Source organism: Saccopteryx bilineata, chromosome 5 (assembly GCF_036850765.1).
Source record: "Saccopteryx bilineata isolate mSacBil1 chromosome 5, mSacBil1_pri_phased_curated, whole genome shotgun sequence".
NCBI classification, from domain to species: domain Eukaryota; kingdom Metazoa; phylum Chordata; class Mammalia; order Chiroptera; family Emballonuridae; genus Saccopteryx; species Saccopteryx bilineata.
Window position 1 is genome coordinate 263,529,532 of NC_089494.1, and position 12,097 is coordinate 263,541,628.

General features: G+C 58.5%; 1 protein-coding gene across 5 annotated transcripts in view; it reads right to left on the reverse strand.

Annotated features, from left to right (window-relative positions):
- The window catches only part of ACOX3 (acyl-CoA oxidase 3, pristanoyl), a 37,895-nt gene extending 26,046 nt beyond the window's left edge, over positions 1-11,849 (reverse strand). The window contains exons 1-9 of one of the 5 annotated variants that reach the window (XM_066278950.1): positions 11,628-11,849; positions 9,960-10,089; positions 9,359-9,459; positions 8,621-8,861; positions 7,995-8,228; positions 6,776-6,850; positions 5,783-5,872; positions 4,491-4,634; positions 3,050-3,138 (exon numbers count right to left, since the gene is read on the reverse strand). In XM_066278950.1, coding sequence (XP_066135047.1) covers positions 3,050-3,138; positions 4,491-4,634; positions 5,783-5,872; positions 6,776-6,850; positions 7,995-8,228; positions 8,621-8,861; positions 9,359-9,384 — 899 coding nt within the window. In that variant the 5' untranslated portion in view covers positions 9,385-9,459; positions 9,960-10,089; positions 11,628-11,849. Of the gene's footprint in view, positions 1-3,049; positions 3,139-4,490; positions 4,635-5,782; positions 5,873-6,775; positions 6,851-7,994; positions 8,259-8,620; positions 8,862-9,358; positions 9,460-9,959; positions 10,090-11,627 lie in introns of all 5 variants that reach the window. The other 4 variants (XM_066278947.1, XM_066278952.1, XM_066278948.1 and 1 more) reach the window with 4 other exon arrangements.
- Positions 11,850-12,097: the final 248 nt, after the last annotated feature.

Sequence of the window (12,097 nt, forward strand, 5' to 3'; positions counted from 1 at the left end):
CTGCCCCAGAACCAGCTGGCTGCTGGCCAGGCTGTGGGGTCCAGCCTGAAGACCAGGACGCCCGTGTCCCCAGAGGGCACTGGGGTATGTGTGTGCGACATGGGGTGTGTGTGACATGCAGTGACATGGGAGGTGGCAGGTCCCGGACCCAGGCGCGAACACACCCTTCCTCCCGGGACCCCACATGGCACAGGGGTATGTGTGTGCGACATGGGGTGTGTGTGACATGCAGTGACATGGGAGGTGGCGGGTCCCAGACCCAGGCGCGAACACACCCTTCCTCCCGGGACCCCACATGGCACAGGGGTATGTGTGTGCGACATGGGGTGTGTGTGACATGCAGTGACATGGGAGGGTGGCGGGTCCCGGACCCAGGCGCTAACACACCCTTCCTCCCGGGACCCCACATGGCACAGGGGTATGTGTGTGCGACATGGGGTGTGTGTGACATGCAGTGACATGGGAGGTGGCGGGTCCCAGACCCAGGCGCGAACACACCCTTCCTCCCGGGACCCAAGCACCCCGTCCCCGAGTGGGACGTCCTCCGGCCACTTTCCAGATGGGTTTCCCGAGGCCTGGGCCCTGCTGCACCTCAGAACCAACAGGTGAGCAGGTCCTGCTGCCCGTTACACGTTCGGAGGCCAAAACCGCATTTCAGGGGGACTTCATTGGCTTTTAGAGTTATTTTGCCTAAATTTATACATAATGTTTATGTTTGCCTCTGATTTCTAGGGTCATCCTATATCCTTGGAAATTCTTGTGAAATGACAAAAATCTAACTTATATTTTCAAGATAAATGACCTTGGACCAAAAAAACAACAAAAAAAATCACTCTATTCTAACAGAGAGACTAGAGTTAGAACGCGAAAGGCAAGAAGCCTGCCCAGACATCCACCAGGATTTCCGTCCTGACAGCCCGTGCACCCTCTGCTGGGAGGGAGGAGGGCGTCCTCTGAGGAGGGAGGGAGCCCGAGACTCTGGTCAAAAGTCTCTGAACCTTCAAAGGCTCGGGGACCAGGGACGGCCACCCCCAACGTGTCACGGGCCTGATGGCACTGAGCAGCCCCACGGGGCCCAGCGTCACTCTGGTTGGGAGGACCTGCTCTCCAAGTCCACGGGGTGGTGGGTGGTCACGGTGCTGCCTGTGGCCACGCTCGACTCAGGCGAGCCTGTGCCGCCACCCGGGAGTGACGCGTGTGCCCCCTGAACCCTCCCCGAGGCACCGTCCCCTCAGGGACAGTATTCAGTGTCTAGAAACTGCATTGTTGCAGGGGGACCAAGAGCAGGGGTTTGCGGCCCCGTCCCAGAACTACGTGAAAAGATGCTCAGTGGTAAAACCACATGAACCATGAATAGGGACACCGCCCACTGGGTGTGACCTGGTCCATCTGGACGCAGCCGGACGGACCCTTGTCACCACCACCAGGGGCCGGGGGCTGCACCTGACCAGCCTTACTTGTCCGCGCAGACCCCCTCCGAGATGCAGTCACAATACGTGTGTTTTCCAAGTCCCCAAACTAGAACACACAGATCTAAGGAGGAGGTGCTGGCTTTCCAAGTCCAGCAAAGACCGTAGCTGCCACCCCTACTTCCTGTCCGGCCCCTGAAGCCTCCTCCCCACGGCCAGAGCGCGCTCAGTCTGACCAAGCCACATCACTGCTAGCTGAGGACAAGGGCCACAGGGCCGCCTGTCTGCACCAGCCCCCCCTCCATGGACCTGCACAAACCAGCGAGCTAAGGAAACTGCTGGACCCCGATCAGGCCCTGCGTTAATTAACAGGCTCTCCGCACAGGTCGGCGAGAGAGAGGCGTGCAGAACGCCGAGGCTAACTTCGGAGGGTTCTGTGTGTCTTGCTTTTTAACAGCTTCCTCTGTGCTCCTCAAACTGCGAACATCAGTGGTTTCCCAGGCCTCTGCGGCAGAGCCCGGGGCCCCCTCTGGATTGAGGGTCCAAGCACAGACCTGAGGCACACGCCCCCTGCCCCTCGGACCCCTACTTCTCGGTACGGACCGCCGAGAGGAGGCTTCTCTGTGCTCAGCATCCTAGGAGACCACCTGGTCCAGCGTCTCTCTCTGGAGACCACCTGCCTCCCGCTTTGTACTCAAAATGACCAGAATCAGGACAACCAGTGAGTTCCAACTATCGACAGTGGGCTCCCTCTGTCCCCAGCCTTCCCGCACAGCAGCGGGTAGAGAATCGTTCTTGGCACACGCGAGACGCAGGGCTCAGGGACACCCCAGCTTTGCTGCCTCCCAGTGTTAAACTGGCTCGTGGGAAGAGGGGCGCAAACCCCCTCACTCAGCCAGGCTTTCCAGGAGAGAGAGTGCGGCCTCCGCCAGCTCGCAGGGGGAGCAGACACCACAGCAGCTAGACGACACAGTCGGGGTCCGGCCCGGGAACTGTCATCGTGCCCACGTCACCAAGGACGAAACAGGCCACAGAGGAGTTCGAAGCGGGCACAGGGCCGGAATCCAGATCCGTGGGGTCCCCACGCTCAGGCTGTTAGTGACCCTGGGCGCTAACTCACATCAGCTCAGGAAGATGTCAAGGCCCTTAGGAGAGGCTCTGCCACCCACCCTGTCCACTGCTGGGCCCCTCACCCTCTCCAACCCTGGAGTCCACACCACACTGCCCCCACTCCCCGGAACACCGCTCCACCCCCAGGGTCTGTGGGGACACATGCCAGCTGTGCGATGGGAGCCTCATCTGGGGGGGGCTGGGCCCGTCACAGCTCAGCCCAGCCCTGGCGGAGGCCTGAGGACAGGGTCACTTGTTCAGGCCTCGGGTCCTTCACGCCTTCTGGCACCGGAGTTGGTGCAGGAGAGAGCCCTTGTGACACGGCTCTCCAGTGCGAGGGGAGGCATGTGTCCCTGCCACGTTGGGCTGGGGGGCACAGGGACAGCACTGGGGGTCCCTGTGAGATCACAGGCACGAGCAGCCGGGCACCCTGGGACCCGATACAAACCGAAGCTCGGAGCCAGCAGCCTCGGGTGGCACAGCCGCCGCGCAGCAGGGCGCCAAGGCCGCGAAGCTCACGGTGCACTTACCCGTTGTCCAGCCCGTTCTGTCCGAGCTTCTTCCCGATGTCCCCCACCATCACCCCGGGCATGGGCAGGAGGGTCTTCGGGTCCCGAATCTGTACAGACCACAGAGCACAATGAACCGGAACCGGGCTGAGTACACACCGGCTCGAAACGAATCTCTTCAGACCCCATGACAAGCGTCCGTCCCAGGAGGGGCAGAGAGGACATAGGAGGGGAGAGAAGACAGACGTGGAGACGGGAGTGATGATGGGGCCACAGCCCGGGAACTCGGGCTGGACCTGAGGCTGGGCCAGGTGGGAAGGACCCTCCCGGAGGGCCTGCAGCAGGAGCGCAGCCCTGCCCACACTTGGATTTGGACCCGCAACCTGCACACAGTGAGCTGATGACCTTCTGTCATTCGAGAACCAGCCTCCCACCCCCACCTCCACCCCGGACACTGCTGAGGGGTGGGGGGGATTTCAGGAATCCCTTGTTCCTGCACCAGGGAGAGGACTTCCTGCTGGTTTTCATAAAGTGTCTAAGCGGCTACCCACACATGCTAAGGGGGAGACAGCCTCTGGTTGTTTCTGAAATTCTCTGCTCCCCAAAACGAGCTCCCAGGAAACAGGTGCATAAAAACACACAGATACAGCCAGCAGATAGCTCCTCACTCTGGGAGCTCGGTGCTACAGGTGGGGTGTCATTCTGGAAAGCCTGGGGGGTCCCGTGGGGAGGGTGCTCCAGAGAGGAAACGTCTGAACTAGACAGGCAGGGGCTGCAGACACCTGGGCCGTTATAAAGCCCTCGGACTCGTTCACTTCGAAATGGCTACTTCTATGTTATATGCATTTCCCCTCAATTAAAAAAAGAACATAAAAAACCCGCTGTCTCCTCTCCCCCAGCGGGAAGGTCTTCAAGGACAGAAATACCAGAATGGGGCTGGGGGCGGGGCTTCGTTCCGGATCCCATCAGCCGGGACAGGAGGCGGGAGCTAGCATCTGGAAGCAGGACATTTGCAGTCACTGCAGCCGCCCGGAGCCCCACTAGGGAGGCGGGAAGCCCTGCCCGGCCTCCACTCCTGAGCGCCAACCCCTTGGGCAGTCACCCTCCTGTTTATGACCCAGGAACGGGCTCCATCGAGGTGCCCGCCCCACCAGCTGGGCTTTCAGGTCCGAGTTCCAGGAGCACCCCCAGCCCTGGACAGCGAGTCCAGACATGGGCCAAGTGTCGGAGGCGGTGCCTGTGGGGCCGCCAGGGCGGAGAGCTCCTGCACCAGATGACCTCTGGCCGCAGCGGCACCCAGTCCAGGGGGCTGGACGGTCCTCCCTCGGGCAGGAGGGCCCATGCTGCGCCCGGCAGGTTTAGCTGTGTCCCCGTCCACTCACTAGAGGCCGGAAGCATCCCCCCGCCGCCCCCAGTGGTGACGACCACGTCCCAGACACTGTCTCCTGGTGCAGCAGCCCACCTGCACGAGGAAGGCATGCAGGCCGTGGCACTGGCCCCCTGGCATGCACAGCTGGGCAAACACCACTGCGTGCGTCGCCGTCTTCCCCATGTTGCCCACCCAGAATTTGGCGGCTTCAAAGTCGGGGGAATGGATGATGAACTCCTGCACGGGAGAGAGAGAAAGGCAGCGATCAGCAACTCACACTCACGCACTCATACTCACTCTCACACACACTCACAGTCTCACACACTTGCACACTCACGCTCACACACATTCGCACACACTCACACTTGCACAAACACACACACAAGTTCACACACTCTCACACTCGCTCACACACTCATACTCACACTCACCCACACACTCAGTCTCACACACGCACTTACACTCAGTCTCACACACTCACGCTCACTCACACAAACTCGCACACACATACACTCACACAAACACACACACAAGTTCACACACTGACACTCGCAGTCACACACACACTTGTACACACACACTCACACTCGCTCACACACACTCTCATACACATACTCACACTCGCACACACACATACATACTCATATACATTCACTCACACACACTCATACACACTTGCACACACACTCATACACACATTCAAAAACTTGCACACACTAACATGCACACACAGACACACTCACATACACTCACACACTCGCACACACTCACACCCATACACACTTGCACAACACACACACACTCGCACACACACTTACACACACACTCAAATATACACACTCACACACACAAACACACTCACATACTCGCACACACACAAACACACACACTCGCACTCACTCGCGCGCACACACACACAAAGAGCCCCCCCAATACGTGTGTGCCCTGCTCGACACAAGGTGAAGAACTGACTTGTGGTTTTAGTTCCCAGAAGGCCCTGTTTCCCTACATGGAGCGTGTTCCCGGGTCTTACGTCTTTAAAAAGGACCCTCCTATGGAAAACCATGACCGATATGCTGCATGATATAATATCTGCAGAGCCTCCAGCCACCGGCCAAGCCCCAGGACGTGCTGTCTTCTTGGTGAAGCCAACCTGGATTCTCTCCTGCCTTGTCCCTAACGGACCTCCGATGAATGAGGCTTCCAGATGACACAGGCTGGCTTCACGGCCCCCATCCCCCGAGCCCCCGCCTGCCAGCACGATGGGGCTCAGGGCGCACTCTGCCAGCCCCCATGTGGGACAGACAGGTGTCAGGGTCTCACTGCTTTCTCACTCACGGCCGGGCCATTTCAGAGAGCGAGGGTGAGGGGGCGGGAGCACCCACCTCGGTGGCCGGGTCGTAATGCGCGGTCGTGCGGATGGCCTTGGTGTTGCTCCCATGGCTTACTTCGGTCAGAGCGAAACATCCAAAAATCTAACACGGAAGCAACAACGACTCTCAGGCTTCAGAAAGGCTCTGTCCCCGGAGGGGCCCTGCCACCCCCGTTCCGTGAAGGACTGAGAAACCTGGTCGCCACGATTAAAACTCCGAATCTCCTTTTCCTATCTGACCGCCTAGTGACCCCCCGCGTCCCTCTGCCATGCTGGACGCCACACACTGCCCAGGTCCCGCTAAGTCAGCACGGTGGCCAGAACTGCTCCCGGGCAGCGGAAGACATGGGAAAGCTTTCGCTTTGATAAGAAAAAGCCAAAGCCCTGGCCGGTTGGCTCAGCGGTAGAGCGTCGGCCTAGCGTGCGGAGGACCCGGGTTCGATTCCCGGCCAGGGCACACAGGAGAAGCGCCCATTTGCTTCTCCACCCCTCCGCCGCGCTTTCCTCTCTGTCTCTCTCTTCCCCTCCCGCAGCCAAGGCTCCATTGGAGCAGAGATGGCCCGGGCGCTGGGGATGGCTCTGTGGCCTCTGCCTCAGGCGCTAGAGTGGCTCTGGTCGCAACATGGCGACGCCCCCTGGTGGGCAGAGCGTCGCCCCTGGTGGGCAGAGCATCGCCCCTGGTGGGCGTGCCGGGTGGATCCCGGTCGGGCGCATGCGGGAGTCTGTCTGACTGTCTCTCCCTGTTTCCAGCTTCAGAAAAATGGAAGAAAAAAAAAAAAGAAAAAGCCAAATCCTCACAGTGCTAGGACTCGGCAGACCCATGTCTGTGAACAGTAGCATCAACTACTCAGTGAGCGGCCTGAGAACACCTGTCAATCAGGAGCGAGGCCCTCCCCCACGAGGACTGCTCCGCCCCCCCCCCCCCCCAAGCAGGCTGCCCTTCCCACAGATCTCAGGAGAACAGGAAAGAGTGTGGGCTCACAGCTCACCTCCGACCTAAACGTACCTCCATACTGAAGATCTTCGGAATGTACTTCAAATGCCTTTCAGAACCAGAGTTGAAAATCGCTAATCCGAAAACCTGAAAATGTAACATCATCCCATCAACGTGGGTGGGGGGCTCGGGGCGGAGGGGGAGCCGAGGAGTTCTGCCCTCCTGTGACACCACTGGTGACAGCACGTTCACACCGCCACCCCTACCCCAGCCCCACACCACCAGGCCAGCCCAGGGCGGGGCAGTTCTGAGGGGACAAGAGACAGACACTGCAGACGTGCACCAGAGGCTCCTGGGGGCGGGGCGACCTGAGGCTCCTGGGGGCGGGGCGACCTGAGGCTCCTGGGGGCGGGGCGACCTGAGGCTCCTGGGGGCGGGGCGACCAGAGGCTCCTGGGGGCGGGGCGACCAGAGGCTCCTGGGGGCGGGGCGACCTGAGGCTCCTGGGGGCGGGGCGACCAGAGGCTCCTGGGGGCGGGGCGACCTGAGGCTCCTGGGGGCGGGGAGACCTGAGGCTCCTGGGGGCCGGGAGACCAGAGGCTCCTGGGGGCGGGGCGACTTGAGGCTCCTGGGGGCGGGGAGACCTGAGGCTCCTGGGGGCGGGGAGACCTGGGTCCCCGTCCTGGGCCGTTTTCGGAAGTTCAACAGAATCCCGAGACCTGAGATGCCTGAGAGACATCGGAGGGTCTGGGAAGAACCGGGACAGGACGCGTGAGGGCAGAGCGGGCCCACTTCCCATCACAAGACATCAAGCGGGAGGACCAGGCTGTCGTGCCCAGGATTCTTTTCGTTTGTTTTTTGTATAAAGTGTAACAGTCCCAAAGCTCCTCCTCTCCGCTTCCCTAGCACTGTATTTCTCAAGGACTCCCGTGTGCAAATTTGCACATCCAGGTCAAAAATAAAAAAATTGTGGACCTCTCACTAAAAACCACAGGATCTGCCCACACACAGTCTATTTTTAGAACTCTCTTTACACAAGCATCCCCCCCCCAATACATAAATCCCCAGAAAACCTTAAAAACACAAGGCAACACTAACAATCCCCAAACGACCCAGGTGAGTATCTGAATCCTTCCCCTACGAGTATTTCCTGTAAACTGGTTCCTGCAGCGTGAGCATCCCTGATCCCTGGCTTGGCCCTGGCCCAGGCGACGACCCACCCCACACCCCACGGCCTCCCGGGGAGGCGTGAAAGCAGACCTAGACCTCCCTTTCCGGCGCCGCCCACTCACAAACACGTGCAGGAAGGCCTTGATGCACAGGGACCAGTCGTACATGCCCAGGCAGCTGACCAGCGCCAGGACTTTGAGAGGGTTCTGGAGCACGTCGTCCATGCGCAGGAAGTCGTACTCAAAGAGCCGCCTGCAACGCAAGAAGTTCACCTCCCGGTACTTCTCCATGGGGAGATGGCGTCCAGCGGGACAGGCGAAGAGGGGGTCGCTCTCCAAAGCCGAGAAGATGGTTTTCTGGATACGCAGGGGACAGGAAACAGGCGACTTGGGGGGCAAAACATAGAGGCAGTCTCACCACACTCTCACTCACCCCGGTTTTCTGGAGGCTGCTGGCCTCTTGGAACACACAGTCACCCCAGAGACACTGAGACGGAGAGATGGAAGTTCTTCCCGGATGAGGCTTAGGACGCCTCGACCATCCCCAGTCTCCATCATTCCCGGGTGCAATAGGAGTCCGGCCTGTGCCCCGCCCAGGAACAGCCCCGCACCTTGCAGAGACGGACGAGAGGCCCCGGGAAGCCACGTGGCAATAAGGGCACAAAGCCCCGTCTCTGCCCATAAACTGAAACACCTGCCCGAGCCCTCTGTGGGTCAGCAATGATATCGCCGCGCAGCTGCAGCCTCACCTTGAAGCGCAGCATGTCCTCGCCTTCCAGGAACAGCGCCAGCTCCTTCCAGTTGAAGGAGGCACGGGCGCGGTAGACGTCCAGGGGCCCCCTAGGGAAGTCGGGCAGCAGGGTATCTCTGCTTCCTTCCTGCGTGGGGGCCATCGCGTGACGTCGACCTGCACCAGACAGACAGGCTGGGTCAACGGGCTTCACCCATCGGTTCACAATGTCCATGAACAACTGCGTTAAGTGCGAGATGCTAGAAATAAGAGAAAGAGCTAACTCCAAAGGGCCGGCGAGACAGAATGACCACATTCCAAGCTAATGCTGACGTTCCCCAAACGGAAGGGGAGGGGAGGTCGCCTCCTTTCCCCCCCATTAACAAAGGGGGCGGGGAGATGAATGCCAAGGGGCCTGGAGCCAGACAGCGCCAAGTAAACGGGCTGCGGTCACCATGGGCAGACGGCTCCCAAATCCACACGCTCATGTGGCAGTTTCCTGGGCACCCCGTCTCTCTCCTCTTCTGCAGGTCCTCAAACTCCGGATATTCAGCACTGAACGCACCTTGGCACCCTGACCCAGCCTGTCCTGTAGTCTCACTCCCACTTTGCCAGTGGCACAAGGGTCAGGGCGCTATAAACCCAGATGCCATCCTGACATTCCCATCTGCTTCATGCCCAAAGCCTCCCACTCCCCTCTTTAATGCCCACTGAACCTTTCAGTTCTCTCCACTCCCATTAAATCTGGCAGAATAACCTCCAGTTCTTGAGCAATCCCTGCATGCAGGTGGACACCTCAGTGGTATAGCAACCCCAAGTAGTTTCCGTCCTCTTATTTTTGGCTGACCATATTGGAACCTGTAAGAGTGAAGTCAGTCACCCAAGGCCACACAGCTGTTTTTGGGCACATCCCACCCCGAGTCCCAGGGTCCTAATAAATCAGTAAGTCCCCTATGGGCCCTGGCCAGTTGGCTCAGTGGTAGAGCGTCGGCCTGGCGTGCAGGACTCCCGGGTTCGATTCCCCGCCAGGGCACACAGGAGAAGCACCCATTTGCTCTCCACCCCTCCCCCTCTCCTTCCTCTCTGTCTCTCTCTTTCCCTCCCGCAGCCAAGGCTCCATTGGAGCAAAGTTGGCCCGGGCACTGAGGATGGCTCTGTGGCCTCTGCCTCAGGCGCTAGAGTGGCTCTGGTCGCAACAGAGCGACACCCCGGTTGGGCAGAGCATCGCCCCCTGGTGGGCATGCTGGGTGGATCCCGGTCGGGCGCATACAGGAGTCTGTCTGACTGCCTCCCCGTTTCCAACTTCAGAAAAATACAATAAATAAATAAATAAATAAGTCCCCTTGGCTCCACGCCACCTGCGGTCACCAACGTCATGGTTGGAAAGAAGGATTCTACATCCAGACTGGCCGGTTGGTGTCAGATCCTGACGTCAGAGCTGATGATGGGTTGGAGTCGCTTGTTCAGTTAGCGAGTCATGTCACCTCTCTACTCCATGGAGCGATGACAACATAGGAAGGTTAGGGTAGTATCTAGAACGCCAGGTCCTCGAAAAACTCATTTCCCTCAAGGTCACTTTTATTAGAAGGTTGATGAGATGCACAGAAACTTAACTCTGGTTTACATCAATCAGTCAATAGTAAAACTGGTTTCTTTATACTTCTGTTTAACCCAGAACCTGTTGGCAGCCATCAGGTGCCTTCAGTGAGGACACAGTACCTAGTATCGGGACTATTGGAATTAGCAAAAGGCACTAGGAACAGTTCCCAGCATGGAGCTGTGGCTCCCACACCACCACGGGGCCAGCAGCCACCTCCAGCCAGCTTTCCTCTCTGCAGTGGAAGAGGTAGCTTTAAAAATCAGATCTGCCCCGGTGAATAGCTCCACTGCTCAGAGCGCTGTCCTGAACAGACCAAGGTTGTGGGTTTGATCCCGTCGGGGCACATACAAGAATCAACCAATACACGCATAAATAACAAATTGATGTCTCTCTCTCCCCTTTCTTCTCTCTCTCTAAAATCAATCAATATAAACATACTTAAAAAATAAAATGCAGCCTTATCAGTGGTGGCCCAGTGGAGAGTACATCGACCAGGGACACTGAGGTCCTAGGTCTGAGACCCTGGGGTTGCCGGCTTGTGCACGGGCTCATGCAGTTTTGAGTACAGGCTCACCGGGTGGAGTCCAGGGTCGCTGAATTGAGCCCTGCTCTCTGGCTTGAGCCCAAGGTTACTGGTGTTTGAGATGGAAATAAGCCAGACTTGTGGAGACTAAAATATGTCAGCAAGCCAACTTTAATCACTTCTGCAGAAGGGCGTGCGGCCACTAGTGAAAACCAGCTTGCAAGCGCTGGACAGAGGGCAAATTCTGGTTTTATCCCTAGCACAGGCACTAGGCTGCTGGGTCTTGCTCCACTGGCTGGAGTATTGACCATATAACCTCATTTTTTCTCAATTGGCTAGTTTAAATGGCCACACCAAGGTGGAAGGGAGAAATGGGGATATCATTAACTAGGTAAGGGGATTGGGGAATGGTCAGAAAAAAACGGATGCCCAGACAAAGGGGGTTGGGGGTTGATAAACAAGTTAGGTGGTTCTCATTCTACTCCCTGGTCAGAGGAACCCGAATGAAGGGAGTCAGGAATTAGTTGAAGAAAAGAACATTCACTGGCTAGAACAAGGGGTCACTGGCTCAGCTGGAGGGACCCCTCAGCCCCCCCATCCCGTCAAGACAAGTATGAGAAGTAACCAGTGAACAATTAAAGTGTTGCAACTACAAGTCTATGCTTCTAATCTCTCTCCTTTTCTCTCTCTCTCTCTAAAAAATAAAATAAAAAGTAATGCAGATATGATCACACTCCCTTGAGTGACAGCCGTCCCATGACCTTAGGGGACAATGTCCAACTTCCTCAAAATGTCTCTCACGTTTACTCTCCGGAACCCCGGCCCTTGCCACCTGTGTGCCCCGCAATTCCACTATGTCAGACTCTGCACAGCCCCCCCACCCCGCCCCAATTGCCCCAGGACCTTTGCACGGGCCGGATCCTCAGCCCCTCGCTTCCTCGCTCCCACGCAGACGCGGGCTTGACCTTCGGATCTCGCTGATCACTCCTATTCGCCGAGTCCTCGCTCCGCTCAGCGCACACAGCAGGCGCTCAGTAAATGTGCTTGGAGCTGAGCGCTAACCAAGAAGAGCCAAGGGCGCGCAGCTGCCTGGAGTCCGGCCGTCGGAGCCGCACCGCCTCTGGGCCACCGTCCGACGCTGACGTCATCGCGCCGCCGGCCCGCCCCCGTCGCCCGGGAAACGTGGAACGCGGCGTTCTGCCCCGGCCGGCTCTGCCCTGCTCTGTCCTGAGCGCGGGGCGGGTACTCAGTCAAGTTCCAGAACCGTGGATGGCGCTCGCTCCCGCGTTCAGGAGAGGGTCCTTGGCTGCCCACGGCGGTGACCGCCTGGACAATGCAGCCTTTCCTAGCGTTTCCTTCCGCCGCACACCTCC